This window comes from Euleptes europaea, chromosome 10 (assembly GCF_029931775.1).
Source record: "Euleptes europaea isolate rEulEur1 chromosome 10, rEulEur1.hap1, whole genome shotgun sequence".
NCBI classification, from domain to species: domain Eukaryota; kingdom Metazoa; phylum Chordata; class Lepidosauria; order Squamata; family Sphaerodactylidae; genus Euleptes; species Euleptes europaea.
Genome location: NC_079321.1, coordinates 19,380,279 through 19,397,006, shown reverse-complemented (window position 1 = coordinate 19,397,006; position 16,728 = coordinate 19,380,279). Strand labels below are relative to the sequence as shown.

At 45.4% G+C, this 16,728-nt stretch overlaps 1 protein-coding gene across 1 annotated transcript; it reads right to left on the bottom strand.

The window, feature by feature from the left end:
* Positions 1–48: 48 nt before the first annotated feature.
* CPB2 (carboxypeptidase B2) lies at positions 49–16,459 on the bottom strand. Its single transcript, XM_056856629.1, has 12 exons — positions 16,389–16,459; positions 14,190–14,265; positions 13,229–13,353; positions 13,028–13,136; positions 11,854–11,955; positions 9,103–9,207; positions 8,662–8,689; positions 7,183–7,271; positions 3,066–3,156; positions 1,233–1,435; positions 343–427; positions 49–233 (listed from the first exon to the last, which is right to left on the bottom strand). The coding sequence occupies exons 1-12, from the start codon at positions 16,457–16,459 to the stop codon at positions 49–51; spliced, it is 1,269 nt and encodes a 422-aa protein (XP_056712607.1).
* Positions 16,460–16,728: the final 269 nt, after the last annotated feature.

Below are 16,728 nucleotides of genomic sequence, written 5' to 3'. Positions count from 1 at the left end.
TGCTGAAAGTGGATGGATGCTATTCTGTGAAAGGGAACGCCTGGGGGCTCACAGATTATTTAAGATATGGGAAGCTATTGTTTTGATCCCGGTGAGTGCTTCAGAACACGTTGGTTTAATGAGACTCTGAGGCAGCAAGAATCCGTATGTTCCTCGGTCCTGAAGTTCAAAAGTGAAAGAGTACTTAATCCCAAGGTCATAAGCCCAGTCATCTGAACCTCCTGGGGCTAAATCTACAGTGGAAAACCAGAAACATTCATTAGCCATATTTCTTTTAAGCCCTTGCCCATGGGCTACTCATCAATGCCTCTTACAGTCTTACTATACTGTGTAGATACTTACATATTGTTTTTGCTGAAGGGCCAGCTCGATAACGGTTCCAGTGGTTCTCTCTGATAGCACTGGCTACTTTATTTGCCACCAAAAACTGAAAATAAAAGGTCACCAAGTGAGCTTCCACAGAAGAGTGGAACATAAGAAAAGCCATGCTGGGTCAGACCAAGGCCCATAAAGTCCACCAGTCTGTTCACACAGTGGCCAACCAGGTGCCACATGTCCACTCCCCTCTTAAAGCCTTCCAAGTTGGCAGCCATCACCACATCCTGGGGCAGGGAGTTCCACAATTTATGCATTGCGTGAAGCGATTCAAACCTGGGTCTCCCAGGCCCTCCTTTCAATCTTTAGCAGGCAGTTGAAGAGCCAGCGTGGTGTAGTGGTTAAGAGCGGAGGTTTGGAGCGGTGGACTCTGAGCTGGAGAACCGGGTTTTATTCCCCACTCCTCCAGATGAGCAGCGGACACTAATCTGGTGAACTGGATTTGTTTCCCCACTCCTACACATGAATCCAGCTGGGTGACCTTGAGCTACTCATAGTTCTCTTAGAGCTCTCTCAGCCCCACCTACCTCACAGGGTGTCTGTTGTGGGGAGGAGAAGGGAAGGTGATTGTAAGCCAGGTTGATTCTTCCTTAAGGGGTAGAGAAAGTCGGCATATAAAAACCAACTTTTCTTCTATTTAGGACTGCATTTGGTTAAGGTTAATAGCAGTCCTTAGTAGTGATTTTAACATGTTGTTTTATGTTTTTAATGGATTTTTTCCTATGTGTTTTATCTATGTAAGCTGTCTTTGAGTTCAGTAAGGAAGAAAGGCAGCTAGTAAATGTTTTAAACAAAACAAAATAATAAATTTTAAAAACTCTTGTGCTGTATGATACTTAAAATAGCAGGATTCTTACCAGTTCATCGTGATCTTTACTTCTATTGAAGGTATAGGAATATGGAAACAGCACCATCTGTGAATATGAATGCATTGTTATGTATGCTTTTATATGATCCTGGTGCCTTCTGAGAAAGCTGACCACGGCTTTCACTTCTGGTTCAGACTCAGGATAAGGTCCACAGTAGGTGTCATCACAGGGATTCTCAGATGCACCTTCACCTTTTAAGAAAACAAAATAGCTTACATAAAACTCTGGGTGTCCTCTAATTCCCACTAACCTACCTTCAGTCTGCTTTCAGATAAAGAAGGAGAAGAAGAGTTGGGGTTTATATGCCGACTTTCTCTACTACTTAAGGAAGCCTCAAACCGGCTTACAATCTCCTTCCCTTCCCCTCCCCACAACAGACACCCTGTGAGATGGGTGGGTCTGAGAGAGCTGTGAGTAGCCCAAGGTCACCCAGCTGGCTTCATGTGTAGGAGTGGGGAAACAAATCCAGTTCACCAGATTAGCCTCCCCCACTCATGCGGAGGAGTTGGGAATCAAACCTGGTTATCCAGATCACAGTCCACCGCTCCAAACCACTGCTCGTAACCACTACACCACGCTGCCTCTAGATGGGCTAAAAATGCTCTAAATCAATGAACGTATGCAATTATACATTCATTGCCAGCTCTGGGTTAGGAAATACCTGGAGATTTTGGGGGTGGAGTCGGGAGGGCGGGGTTTGGGGAGTGGAGGGACTTTGATGGAATATAATGCCATCGAGTCCACCTTCCAAAGCAGCCATTTTCTCCAGGTGAACTGATCTCTGTCGCTTGGAGATCAGTTGTAATAGCGGGAGATCTCCAGCCACCACCTGGAGGTTGGCAATCCTACATCCCCCCCAGACATTTTTTTTAAAAATCCAACAATGGCCATCCCAGGAAAGACAGGGTTTCCCCCTGGTTTTTAAAAAAGTGGAGTTTTTAAAGGGGAAAATAGGCTATTCATGATTTCAGCACGAATGAAGGACAATGTCTTGTATAAACAAAACAAAATTAAAAGGTGCAGGGCTACAGCTGCAGAAACGGAGAAAAACCTCCGTGTGGAATCAGCCATGGATGAAATTCTGGATTTTAGTTTTTTTGGTTAAACATGACCTGGATGGCCCAGGCTAGCCTGATCTTGTCAGATCTCGGAAGCTAAGCAGGGTCAGCCCTGGTTAGTATTTGGATGGGAGACCACCAAGGAATACCAAGGTTGCTGTGCAGAGGAAGGCACTGGCAAACCACCTCTGTTAGTCTCTTGCCATGAAAACCCCCCAAAAGGGGTCGCCATAAGTTGGCTGCGACTTGAAGGCACTTTACACACACACACATTTTTAAGCCATTTCTTTAACCTTTACAAGTTTCTTTTTTATGGCAATAACGCCATTTTGACGCACACGTTGCTTTACAATGCACGAGGACAGGTCTTTGCCTTAAAGAGGTAAAAATTTAATATAAAAGGAGACGACAGGGAAGATATGGGGGGGAATGCACTCATTCAAGTAATATGTCCTTATGCTTAGTTCCAGGAGGAACTGTGCCCAAGGCTTTACAGAAAAGGTGGGTGTGGAGAGAGAATTTATAGGAAGTGAGAGAGGCGGCATCACAGAGGACTCGGGGAGGCCATTCCGGGCATTGGGGCAGCAAGAGAGAAAGGGAGGAGTCAATACACTTTGTTTTGATTATGACCATTAATGGGAACCATTACCATTGTTAGTCTTGGAACTGTAACGTTTGAGGACACAGCATCAAAATCCTAATGTTAAGTAAATAATAGATATCAAAGCAACTATTGAAAACTGAAATAATGTGTTCGTCTTACCACACCAGCCTGCATCAAAATTTCTGTTCAGGTCTGTACCAAAGCAGCTATTGTTGCCGTGCAGTGAGCGGCTTTTTCTCCACATACGATTCTGTAGAAGCATACACACACACAAACCCAACACAAACCAGTTGTTACATAAAAGCTTCATGGTACATTCAATTTAGATAGACAGGCAGACACATAAGACGGTGGCGGCGGAAAGCGCTGTCAAGTCACAACTGACTCATGGTGACCCCGTCGGGTTTTCAAGGCAAGAGCTGTTTGGAGGTGGTTTGCCATTGCCTGCCTCCACGTGGGCTGAGAGAGTTCTGAGAGAACTGTGACTGGTCCATGGTCGCCCAGCACGCTTCATGTGGAGGAGTGGGGAATCGAACCCCGTTCTCCAGATCAGAGTCCACTGTTCTTAACCACTAGTTAAGAGCCAGTGTGGTGTAGTGGTTAAGAGTGTTGGACTCTAAGTTGGAGAACCTGGTTTGATTCCCCACTCCTTCATATGAGCGGCGGACTCTAATCTGGTCAACTGGGGCGGTTTCCCCACTTCTACACATGAAGCCTGCTGGGTGACCTTGGGCTAGTCACAGTTCTCTTCGAGCTCTCTCAGCCCCACCTAACTTACAAGGTGTCTCTTGTGGGGGGAGGAAGGGAAGAAGATTGTAAGCCAGTTTGATTCTCCTTAAAAAGGTAGAGAAAGTCGGCATATAAAAACCAACTCTTCTTCTTCCTCTTCCTTCTCCTCAGCCATAGGCACCATTGCTGTAGGGGTGTCTGGATACATGGGTGCTATTCTCAGAACCTGTGCCATCAAAGCCCCCAGTTATGTGTGAGACACCACAGCCTTTCTGAGAACAATACAATCTGTTAACAATCTTCCGGGAAACATTATTTTGGCCCCCACGGATGTCAAGTCTCTACACACCAACATCCCCCACAAAGACAGATTACAAGCTATTAGGAACAATATTTGACAACACCAAGACTGACCTTGCTGCCAAGCTCTTCCAGTTTATCCTCACCTGCAACTATTTCAGATCTGTTCCTTCAGATCAATGGCACAGCCATGGGCACCTGCCTGGCCCCACAATATGCCAACATATTCATAGCTAACCTGGAGCAGAGCTTCTGCTCCCCCATCCATTAATACCCCTCTTGTACCTGAAATTTATTGATGATATTTTCATCATTTGGACACATGAGAAAGAAGCACTGCAGAAATTTCCCCAGGCCTTCAGCAGCTTCCACTCCTCCATCAACCTGACCATGAATTAATCCACGCGAGAAATACATTCTAGACACCACCATACAAATACATCATGGAAGCATAAAAATGACCTTATAGCAGAAACCTACTGATCGGCAAACATAACGTGCTTCCGGTCACCATCCTGAACATACCAAATGATCCACTGTCTACAACCAAGCTCTACACTACAGCCACATCTGTTCCGATCCCTCAGACAGAGATTCTCACCGCAGGATCTACAACGGAAATTCTTGGAATCACAATACCCACCTGATGCAGTAAGGAAACAGATCAACAAAGCCAGAATGATACCAAGGGATAACCTGCTACAAGGTAGGCCCAAACGAAACAACAACAGAACACCACTGATGGTCACATACAGCTCTCAGCTCAAACAGGCTCAACACATCATTAACAACCTACAACCTATGCTGGTCAATGATACTCCTCTCTCACAGGCATTGGGAAGCAAACCGTTTCTTGCTTACAGATAGGGTTGCCAACCTCCAGGTATTAGCTGGAGATCTCCTGCTCTTACAACTGATCTCCAGCCAACAGAGATCAGTTCACCTGGAGAAAATGGCCGCGTTGGCAATTAGACTCTAAGGCATTGAAGTCCCCAAACCCCACCCTCCTCAGGCTCGGCCCCCAAAATCTTCAGGTATTTCCCAACCAGTAGCTGGCGACCTTACTTACAGACAGGCTCCTAACTATAAACAACTTCTCAGCCACAGCAATACCCTTCCAAATATGGACACAGTCTCTGGGACCAGGGCCTACAACAAACCAAGATGCCAGCTCTATCCTCAAATCCACATAGTAGTAACTAAACCTAACAACACCTGCCATACTATCTCAGGTTCATTCACTTGTTCATCGTCCAACTTTATATATGCCATCAAGTGTCGGCAATGCCCTTCCATCCTCTAAAAAGGACAAACAGGTCAATCCATACGCAAAAGAATAAATGGAAATAAATCTGACATTAAAAACCGCAACACTCAAAAACCAGCAGGAGAACATTTTAATCTTTCAAGGTCTTCCAGGTCATTCAATTACTGACCTAAGAGTGGCAGTCCTCAAACAAAGAAACTTCAAGGGGAAATTACAACACGAGATTGCTGAACTTGGAGTTTATTCACAAGTTCAGACCAATGGCCTCACCTCTGGGTTGGGACTTACCTGGATATTTTGGGGGTGGAGCCTGAGGAGAGTGGGGTTTGGAGAGGGGAGGGACCTCAACATCATAGAGTCCAATGGCCAAAGAGGCCATTTTCTCCAGGGGAACTGATTTCTATCACCTGGAGATCACTTGTAATAGCGGGAGATCTCCAGCCAGCACCTGAAGGTTTGGAAACTTACCTGGGGTTGAATAGGGACATAGGATTTTTATCTCACTATAGATGCTACTTCAAAGATAGGACATTATGGAGGACTTTGATTCATAGGGTCGCCATGAGTCGGAAGCGACTTGACGGCACTTAACACACACACACAGATGCTACAGAGTTCCCCTCTGCTCTAATCAAGGTGATTACAATATACATTATCCCTTTGCCTCCTTTACAAACACTCTTCACAACACCCCTCCCGCCTTCTGACTAGGAGAAAAGGACTCAGATCTCCATTTCTACTCTACCTGTGTCTGAACGAAGGGAGATTTGACTCTCGAAAGCTTACACCCTGAAACTCCTGTTGGTTTCTAAGGTGCTACCAGACTCAAATCTAACTACTATAGCTATGAGGTAAAGAAAAAGAATGGTCACACTGTGTTGCTATCGGCCCTTCTTTCAGAGGTGGGCCATTTCCTGCTTGCTGAAAACAACAGAGAGAGACCTTTGCACATTGTAATCAGGGTTTTTGTTTGGCTCGCAATCTTAGTCCACTTCTTACAGAGAGGGTAGCATATTTTATGGCACTAAATTCAGAAGAGTTGTCTCATCCTCCTGAAGGTACTAAGACCCATCTCAAGACAATTAAGTAGTAAACGCCTGTTAGATAAGCAGAGGGAAAGAGGCCAGCTGATTGAAAGGGGAAAGGATCACACCAAGGAGAAGAAACATGCCTGAATTTTTGTGGTGTTCACTGTGTGGTTTTAGAGAGAACTAGCTAGGGCCTTCCTCATGTCCCCTTCAATATCGAATACAGGCAGTAAGAATGTCCCTATTTGACTGGAAGAATTTAGCCACCCATGAATTACAGAAACCATAGCTTTGGAAGAAATGAGCTGACAGAACAACCATGCCTGAATTCTGCTGCCTGAATTGATACATTCATGAGAATGGTGTCCATTATCATTTAGTGAACTGGGGTTTTTGTTTTGTTTTTGAGGGTTTTAAAATCTACACAAGAATTTCAGGGAGGTGAAAAGAGCCCTACCAGCTGGAGATGTCTTGTAGATTTTATATACTGGGAAAATGTAAAGATCTGGACCATAGGTAGGGTTCCCCATCTCCAGGTGGTTAGCTGGAGCGCTCCCACTATTACACCTGATCTCTAGGCGACAAAGATCAGTTCCCCTGGAGAAAATGGCCAGTTTGGAAGGTGGACTCTATGGCATTATACCCCAGTGAAGTCCCTCCCCTCCCCAAATCCCACCCTCCTCAGGCGCCACCCCCAAAATCTCCAGGTATTTCCCAACCTGGAGCTGGCAATCCTAACCATATGCCAGCACAGATTCACACAAGTTTAAGACCATTTATTTCAATTCTACATTGGATTAATGATAACGCATTTGCAGAAGAATGCAGAAGGACTAAGAATTATGTCACTCATGTCCTTGAAACCTAATGGAGAGGGGCTTCTTCATGGGGCTGCTAATTCTCTCGACCCTGGCAGGGTGATTCAGGATACATGTAGAAAGTTTGCACTTACTGTAGTCCATGTGTATTCATAGCCATCCACATTTAGGACTGGCATGACATAGAAGTCAAACTGCTGCAGAAGTCTTGCCATTACTCGATCTCTCTGTCTGGAATGAGTCACCTACACGGAATGCAGGAATGAGATTTAAAGGAAAGTTTTTAAAGAGGTTTCCCTTTCTCCAAAGCCAGCTCCTTGACTGATGCTCTCTTTCCCAGATAAGCATAGCCCCCTTCTTCTCCTCCCTTCCAAAATCTCAGGTTAGAAGGACATGCCCCATGCCCTCACTGGTTGCTTGCCTTTTGGTTTGTTTGTAGGGTTGCCAATCTCCAGATAGTGCCTGGAGATCTCCTGCTATTACAACTGATCTCCAGGTGACAGAACAATGGCCACTTTAGATGGTGGAATCTATGGCATTATACCCCATTAAAGTCCCTCCTCTCCCCACTGCCCTCCTCAGGCTCCACCCCTCCAAAAAAAAATCTCCAGGCTTTTTCCAACCCAGAGCTGGCAACCTTATTTGTTGGGCAGATTTTGTGTGTGACTAAGAGGTGTAACATTAGAAAATGGGTAATATAGATCAATGGTCCCCAATGTGCTGTACATGTTCACAATGGCACCTGCTGACATGTTTTCTGGTATCCACTTCCCCCAAACAAAGAGCCAATCTTGCTTTTCTACCAGCTCAGTGGATCAGGATATACTATGGAAAAGCTCAGGAGGCATCACCTTTTGGCCTTCAAGGATCAGCCATTCTCAACCAGCTACCTCCATCTTAGGAAGAACACTTTGCTTGGAGCCTCCCAGGATTTTGTGATTGACCCTAGATTCTGTGGCAGCTATTTTGTGGTGGTACCCACTACCTGTTCTCAGAATTCCAATAATGCCCACAGACTCAACAAGGTCAGGAACCCCATATAGATAGACAGATATAGATATTTGATATTGAAGCCATTATAGCAGGCACTTTGGTTATCAAAGAGAGTCCACAAGTCAAGCTGAATCCCATTAATCATACAACAAAAACATATTTAAAAAGTGTTAAATGCCAGACTTTGGCAACATGAATGCACTGTGCTTCAAGCTGTGGTTTGTCAGTTAGATCCTTGCCACTGGAGAGGAAAAGCACTGTAAAACCTGTGACCCAAAGAATTACTTGCTTCAGGCTACAGCTCTTACAACAACAATTTGGGCTCCCCACAAACCCTAGTTCAGCAACATCTCTTTGACAAAATATCTGAGGAAGAGGCTGTATGATTTTAGCTGTCTTTGAGTTTGTGTAAAGGTAAGGACAAGGATAAGGAGCCCCGTGGCGCAGAGTGGTAAGCTGCAGTACTGCAATCCGAGCTTTGCTCACGACCTGAGTTCGATCCCGATGGAAGTCGGTTTCAGGTAGCCGGCCCAAGGTTGACTCAGCCTTCCATCTTTCCAAGGCCGGTCAAATGAGTACCCAGCTTGCTTGGGGGTAAAGGGGAGATGACTGGGGAAGGCACTGGCAAACCACCCCGTAAAACAAAGTCTGTCTAGGAAACGTCGGGATGTGACGTCACCCCATGGGTCAGGAATGACCCGGTGCTTGCACAGGGGACCTTTAACTTTTTAAGGAAAGGGAAAGGACTTCAGGGTGTCAGGTGGATTTGATTGTTACAATATCCGAGCTGAGGTAGGGTAGAGAGTTTAAAGGAAGGAGTATGAGAGGCAAAAGAGTAATAAAGGGGTTCTGGGAAGTCTAATAAAGTCCTTGGGAGTCTAATAAAGATATTGTTCAGGGCCAGCCTCAGCGCCTCCTGAGGTAAGGCAGTTGCTAATGCCCAGTGGGGCCCGCCGCCACTGACCCTCCTTGCCTTTCCCCAACCCACTCACTTATAAATGTTCTGCCACCAACAGTCCTATGCACACTGACAGTCTATATGAAAACATACGTCTACTTACATGTCCCACAAACCAGAGACAAAAAGTGGGCGCAATCCATTCCCTAGCATGGATACCGCAGTCTATCCATATGGCGTTTTTCTGTGTTGCATCTTTATTGGAGATCTAACGTTAGAGAATAAAGAGAATTTTATAACTATGCTGGGGTCTCTAGACGGCAAAAGGGCACACAATTTTGCTGAACAGAGTATCTAAATACATTCCTGCAAGATGTTATTTGGAATAATAAATTAGCCAGCAATTCTGAACTCACAATGGCCAGCAAACTATTGGCAAAAGCGACACTTGTAGTAGGACCTCCTGCTAAGTAAGTGACACAGGTGAGAGTTGTGTCTTATTTGGGTAATCCTGCTTCCACATTGGGTATCCTTTTTGAATACAGACCTGTGCAAAAGAGAAGGGAAAGGGAACCAAGCTACTAATACTTAATACTGGATGAGGAGTGCAGCTCAAGGCAGGGGTTAAGCCTTCAGCCCTGCGTCATTTTCCCAATCTGAACTGGGAAATTTGCCTGCCATTATTTTTTTTAAAAGAAAATACTGGGTTTTCTGTTTTCTTGTGGTCACAGTGTAGTTGAGCCTTTAGACTGAACGTTAGAAAGATCGTCACCATCCTAACTCTTACAATAATACTTTATTGGACCAAATTGTCTCAAACACTGAACATACAAGAACTTGCCTGGTGCCGGGTGGGTTGCCATGTTGGTCTGCAGTAGGAGAATGATTTGAGTCCAGTAGCATCTTAAAGACCAACAAGATGTCCAGGGTGTAAGCTTTCAAAAGTCAAAGCTCTCTTCGTCTCTGATGAAAGAAGCTTTGAGTCTTGAAACCTTACAGAATCAGCATTGCTGACAGATGGCCATCTAACCTCTTCTTAAAAACTTCCATGGAAGGAGAGCTTACCACCTCCTAAGGAAGCCAGTTCCACTGGGGAACCGCTCTAACTGTTAGAATATTCTTCCTAATGTCTAGACGGAAACTCTTTTGATTTAATTTCAACTCGTTGGTTCTGGTCCAGCCTTCTTGAGCAACAGAAAACAACTCAGCACCATCCTCTATATGACAGCCCCTCAAATACTTGAAGATGGTTATCATATCCCCTCTCAGTCTTCTTCTCTTCAGGCTAAGCGTACCCAGCTCCTTCAACCTTTCCTCATAGGACTTGGTCTCCAGACCCCTCACCATCTTTGTTGCCCTCCTCTGGACACGTTCCAGCTTGTCTACGTTTTTCTTAAATTGTGGTGCCCAAAACTGATCATAGTACTCTAGGTGAAGTCTAACCAGAGCAGAGTAAAGCGATACCATCACTTCGAGTGATCTGGACACTATACTTCTGTTGTCCCTGTCCTATCCCACACCTTTGAATCTCATGTTCAAAAAATTGAACATATGGGGACAGGGATAAACAAATGAATGAGGGGCAGCAACAGCCCTCATGCCTCTCTCCCCGCCCCCGACAGCAGCAGCAGTGGCAACAGCGGCTCCTTTCCCCCACCCCACCCCCGGACCAGCGCCTCTCTCTCCTCCTCTCCCCCTGTTTCCATGCCCTCCTATGCCTCCCCACAGCACCCCAGCACCAGCCGTGGTTTCAGCCCGCAGCCTTACAGCAGCCTGCAGCCTGCAGCTGGGATCCCCACAGTTGGTGAAGCAGAGGCGGCTCCTTCCAGTGCCAATGCCATGCGCTTCCAGCCGAAACATACAGGGTTGCATTTGCCAGGTGGAGACAGCGGCAGCTGGGAGTGTACAGTGTTGGCGCCGGAAGGAGCTGCCTTCACCGACTGTGGGGATCCCAGCTGCAGGCTGAAACCACGGCTGGTGCTGGTGGGAGGCAGAAGAGGGCGCAGGGGCAGGAGGAGAGAGAGGCACTGGTGGTGGAGGGTGGGGGAAAGCAGCCATCGCTGCTGTCGAGGCCCAGAGGTCTCCCGGTGGGGAGTTGACCCAGGCGCCGAGAACGCACGGGCGAACTCCTTCCTCTGTTGTGCGCCTTCCATTTAGGTCACGACAACAGAGGAATAGGAAAACCCAGGGATGTGGCGAAAGGAGGAGGGTTGAATACGCATGTAGGCGAAGAACGTGCATTTCGATTTCACCGATTCGCTACATTCCTGGGAGAACAGAGTGACAAAGGGGCCATGCATTAATGGCCTAAGATGCTACTGGGCTCAACCCTTGCCTGGTGACAAATGAACAAGTTATTGGGCACCGGGTGAAGATGCTTTTACTTTCTCAGGCCTTTTTTTTTTTTTTTTTAACTTTCTTCTATCGTTCTGTTTAAAGGTTTGTCCTGGTTTTATTTTGGTCCAAGTTTGAATTCTGAGCGCATTTATTGATGTTGTTTTGTTTTGTTGTAGTCTTCCCTCTGTTTTTGCTGCTGTTTCTATCCATTTAGCTTGTTTTATTGTTCTACTATTTTGAGAATTCTCACTGTTGTAAGTATCCTTGCAGATGTTCATATGGAGAGGCAGTGCATAAAGAATTTAAATAAATAAGTAAAATAAACAAGCTACTTAAAGGATCTCCTTAGGTGAAGCAAGCAGGTGTTTGTGATATCTTATCCTCCTCCTCAAGAGTAGGAAAAAATGCATTCATTTATTGCTCCTCTTACTGAGATTGACTTACAGTATCTACCGAGAAACGGAAAAGTTCTGCTAGCCTAGAGCTTTTTCTAATAGCTCTCCTGTGACTATGGGAGGTTGTGTAGAAAAATACATGAAGCACTGGGTATGAATGAAGGGATCTTGACAAATTGTACCTTCAGGATATAAAGTGGCCGTTTTTCATAGGAAGCCCCGATGTATATTTTTTGGAGGAGATTGCTGTGTCTTGAAACAATGTGTTCCATCCAGCGGTATATCTAAAATAATAAAGTGCTTCTGTCAATATTTACAAATTCAGTTTTGTTGATGTTTAGTCCCAATCCAGAACTGCATTTACACACAAATAGCTTTGAAAGTAGTAAACCTTTGGGCAGGTTGATCATGGTATCACGTGCCAGCAGATGGAATAATAATGGTCATGGGACAGGAGCAGCATTGTGGCGGGGCATTTGGGGCTTAAGTGGGAGACGGGAGAAGAGAAAATCATGCATCATGGGTGGAAGACCTTCACCACAGAAATGCTGCTCTGGATCCAAGCCAATGGGCTTTTGCTAACCCAGTACTTCCTGTAACGTGGTGGCAGCGTGGGAAGACACAATTGGTGTGCTGACACTGATTTTCACTGAGGACCAAACTTAGGGTTGTCAATCTCCAGATACTAGCTGGAGATCTCCTGCTATTACAACTGATCTCCAGCCGATAGAGATCAGTTCCCCCGGAGAAAAGGGGCCACTTTGGCAACTGGACTCTATGGCATTGAAGTCCCTCCCCAAACCCCGCCTTCCTCAGGCTCTGCCCTCAAAATCTCCCATCAGTGGCAGAGAGGGACCTGACAACCCTAACCAAACTAGATGTTACGGTGTCCATTGGTATGACCCATGGATGCCACCATTTTAGAGAAGAATTCAGCCATTTAAAAATGCCACTCGGACTGTTTCGGCACTTGAAAAGGTGACCAGGGGGGTAAAAACAAGGTCACCTGGTCCTGCTGTGTGAAGGATTGGGCCCTAGCAGCATTTCTAAACGGCTGAATTCCATCCTAAAATGGCATCAGCGTCCATGGGTTGGACACTGTAACATTTATCTTGACATAGCCCCAGCATCACCAAAATGGTTAGTGGGTTTTAGCTCTTCTACCAGTGACCCTGTATGAAATTTCCCTGTAAATCAAATACCCAGTCTACACCTATACTTGGTGACCATTTTTGCTCAGGTCTTGAGGCCTAGCTAGAAGTTATCCCTAGAGTTTAAATTTAGGATTAGTTGCTGGAATTAACCATCAGCTTTTGGAAAAGGCTGGGGATAAATCAATAAATAAAAAGATCTTACTTCTTTCAGAGAATGATACTGTTCATAGTACGATACAGAAGTACGAGGGATAACCGTGTCATTGACTGTTTGCGTCTGAATAAGCCTGTGAACATCTTCTAGCAAAACTCTGAGAGAAAAAAACAAAAAGCATAATGCTTAAGGGGTTTGAATTTTTTTTGAAGTTCCATCACATAGGTAGCATGAATTAAAGAATTATACCTGTATTGAATCGTATAGTGGTTTAGTTCTGTTTTCACATCTGTTACATCAGATATGTTTACGTAGAAATGGACGTCTTCATCCTTCATTATGTTCTTGGGTGAAGGAGGTTGCCAAAGAACAATCTACCATATGTTCCCCCCAAAAAAGGAAAGAAGATATAATAAGCATGTCATATACAGTAACAAGTAGATTAATACAACAGTAGTTTTATTTATACAGTGTTATTCCAAGAAGTGTTCAAATGAAACATTATGAAAAGTTATTCAACTAACAAGATTTTATTCTAGCATAAGAATGAAATGGGCCTAGAGCCTGCTCCATCAGATACATGTACTAGGTTGAGGTTATGCAAAAAATTAATGGCAGGGTCAAAGGGACAGGAAATGCTGGAGGGGGATGATGGAATATTAGGGTTGGCAGGTCCCTCTTCACCACTGGTGGGAGGTTTTGGGGGCGTAGCCTGAGGAGGGTAGGGTTTGGGAAGGGGAGGGACTTCAATGCCATAGAGTCCAATTGCCAAAGCGGCCATTTTCTCTAGGGGAACATCTCTATCGGCTGGAGACCAATTGTAATAGCAGGAGATCTCCAGCTAGTACCTGGAGGTAGGCAACCCTATGGAATATGTAAAACTGAAATGTAACCATTCAAGGTACAGAAATCATGCACAATAGAAGTAAAGAATTCCTGGAGTTTGATGAGGATGCTTCGAATTCTCTGTTAAGTAAGCCTAAGTCCTATTCTCCGAGAAGGAACAAATTTTCAAGTCTATAGTCCAGACATGCCCTTATTTCAAAGCTGCAAAGGTTTTACATTTTTCAGGCACTCATACTGTATCTTTTTACTCAGGAACTGCTTTCACATTCATTGCTGTTGTGGAATGTAAAGGCCCATGCACCCTGAACACTTAGTAGATATTTGTGTGTCCTGATTGAATGAGATATTTATGAGATGTCATTACCTTAAAAGTGTTGGTCAAATTCTGGAGGACCTCAACTTCTGTATCTGTATGTGGAAGAGCAGACAAAACCTGGTCCCTGCAAAAGGGAAGAAAAGTGAACCCTCAATATTACAAAAACATTTAACTACTGAAAGCCGTGCAAAAAGCACTTTCACTGTAGCTCTGTTCAGCTATGACAACTCTGAATGGCCATGGGATGAAGTCACCAGCTTCTTTCCCAGGTACGGTTGCCCACCTCCAGGTGGTGACTGGCAATCTCCTGCTATTACAACTGATCGCCAGATGACAGAGATCAGTTCCCCTGGAGAAAATGGCCACTTTGGCAATTGGACTCTATGCCATTGAAGTCCCTCCCCTCTCCAAATTCCACCCTCCTCAGAACTCCATCCCCAAAATCTCCAGGTATTTCCCAACCCGGAGCTGGCAACCCAATTCCTGGGGTCAGAAATGGCTGCTGGTGGAAGGAGAAAGCCAAGAAAGTCCAACATCTTTACACAGACCTCAGAGTAGGGTTGCCAGCCTCCGGGTGGGGGCTGAGGATCTCCCAGAATTACAACTGATCTCCAGATTACAAAGATCAGTTCTCCTGGAGAAAATGGCTCCTTTGGAGGGTGGACTCTATAGTATTATACCCTGTTGAGGTCCCTCCCCTTCCTAAACCCCACCCTTTCCCAGGCTCCGCCTGCAAAATCTCCAGGAATTTCCTAACCCACCACTGGCTTGTGCTCACCGCTCATTGCCCGAGCATCCTTTGTCTTGCTGGCCTGGGCCTTATTGTGCACAATAAATATTTTCATTTAACCAATTTGTGTGACTGGCTTTTGCCTTGGGACAAGCACCAAGGCCTGAACCTTAACGCAACCAAAATCAAATTCGGATGGCGCTAACAAAGTCCCTCCCCTCTCCAAACCCCAGCCTTCCCAGCCTTCACCCCCAAAATCTCCAGACATTTCCCCACCCAGGGCTGGCAAACCTAACGCATGTTGGTTCTTTCTTACAAGCAGATATACGCGCATGCCCGTGCAGAATGGATGTGCGTTCACCTTAAAGCAACAGGGTTTGAGAATTGCAGTGAAACACTCGTTCCAGTTGCCTGTACTGTACAAAGGCAAGCGCGTAGGTTAACCACAGTTAGCCCCCCACCCCGGAATTCTACGCCTGGATTAAACCCTGATTTAGTACCTCAGTTACTGGGGAGGGAGGTAATCTCCCGCTAACTCACATCCCTGCACTTGTAAATCATGGGAAAGGGGTTAGTGTTTTAACCGTGATTCTTCGTACAAGTAGGAAGAGGGAAGGAATACAGTGTATGCACAAACCCCGCAACTAGCCAGGTTCATGCAAATTTTTCTTTAAAAATATGTAAATTTTGAAAAAGCCCACTTGAAGTTTCTAGCCCCCCTCCAAACCCAGAAACACACACACACCAGTATTTTTAATACACATAGCAGCAGTTCCCCCATCTATTTTAGATACATGAGTGAACATCTAGTTCAAAAGCGGTAAATTCATAGAATCACAGAGTTGGAAGGGGCCATACAGGCCATCTAGTCCAACCCCCTGCTTAATGCAGGATCAACCTAGACCAGGGGTGGGGAACGTCAGGCCCGCGGGCCGTACAAGGCCCGCAAAAGCATTTGGTCTGGCCCTTCGTGGGTCCTGGCAGATCTCTAGCTCAGAAGGATCTAAGACTGGTGATCCGCCCCCTCCCGCGGACAGGAATAGCCTCTATTCAAGGCGGATGTGAGTTTGTTCTGCTGAGAAAATGAACCTTTTTCCCCCCTTGAAGAAGAGTCATTAGCTATGGAGCTGCTAGGCCCTCCCAGGGAATATAGCAGGCTAATTTTAAGTTGATAATTTTGTATGGCCCGCAAATGATATTATAAATATCCAAATGGCCCTTGGCAGAAAAAAGGTTCCCCACCCCTGACCTAGACTCTAGAGCATTTCTGACAAGTGCTTGTCCAGCTTCTGCTTAAAGACTGCCAGTGAAAGGGAGCTCACCACCTCCCTAGGGAGCTGATTCCACTGCCGAACAACTCTTATTGTAAAAAAAAATTTCCTAATATCCAGCCGGTACCTTTTACTTGGATATCAGTCTTGTGTTTGGTTCAGCTACCCTTTGGGAGGATGCTCTGATGCTGCGCAAAGCTTTCCCCACTCTCTCTTACAGACATACGCTAGAAAATAAATGCCTACCTTTCAAAAGCAGAGACATACTTCTTTTGAATGAAGACGGATACTATACAGATTAAAAGGGAAAACTTCATTACAGCAGCCATTTGCCATGAAATCGAGTGAGACAGGCAGTGAAGGTTTAGGACCTACCACTATTGATTTTCTAAAGTCTCTGTTGAAAGAGTGGTTAAAATTTAATGTTCTCTCTATTTGTGACAACCCCAAAAGACTCCCCATTATTTATCCCTTCAGACTGGGAATTCCAAAACACCGTGTCCCTAAGCAAACACAACCAGTTGCTACAGAAGGATCACTGTTTGATAGGGTTGCCAGGTCCCTCTTTGCCACCGGCGGGAGGTTT

Bases quoted from the DNA above. Each gene is read 5' to 3' on its own strand.
- CPB2 (XM_056856629.1), bottom strand. From the start codon at position 16,459: ATGAAGTTTTCCCTTTTAATCTGTATAGTATCCGTCTTCATTCAAAAG. The intron at 13,137-13,228 runs GTATAATTCTTT...TTTTTCTCTCAG, and splicing joins CACTATACGATTCAATACAG to AGTTTTGCTAGAAGATGTTC. The intron at 8,690-9,102 runs GTAAGTAGACGT...TTTCCTAGACAG, and splicing joins GTCTCTGGTTTGTGGGACAT to ACTTTGTTTTACGGGGTGGT.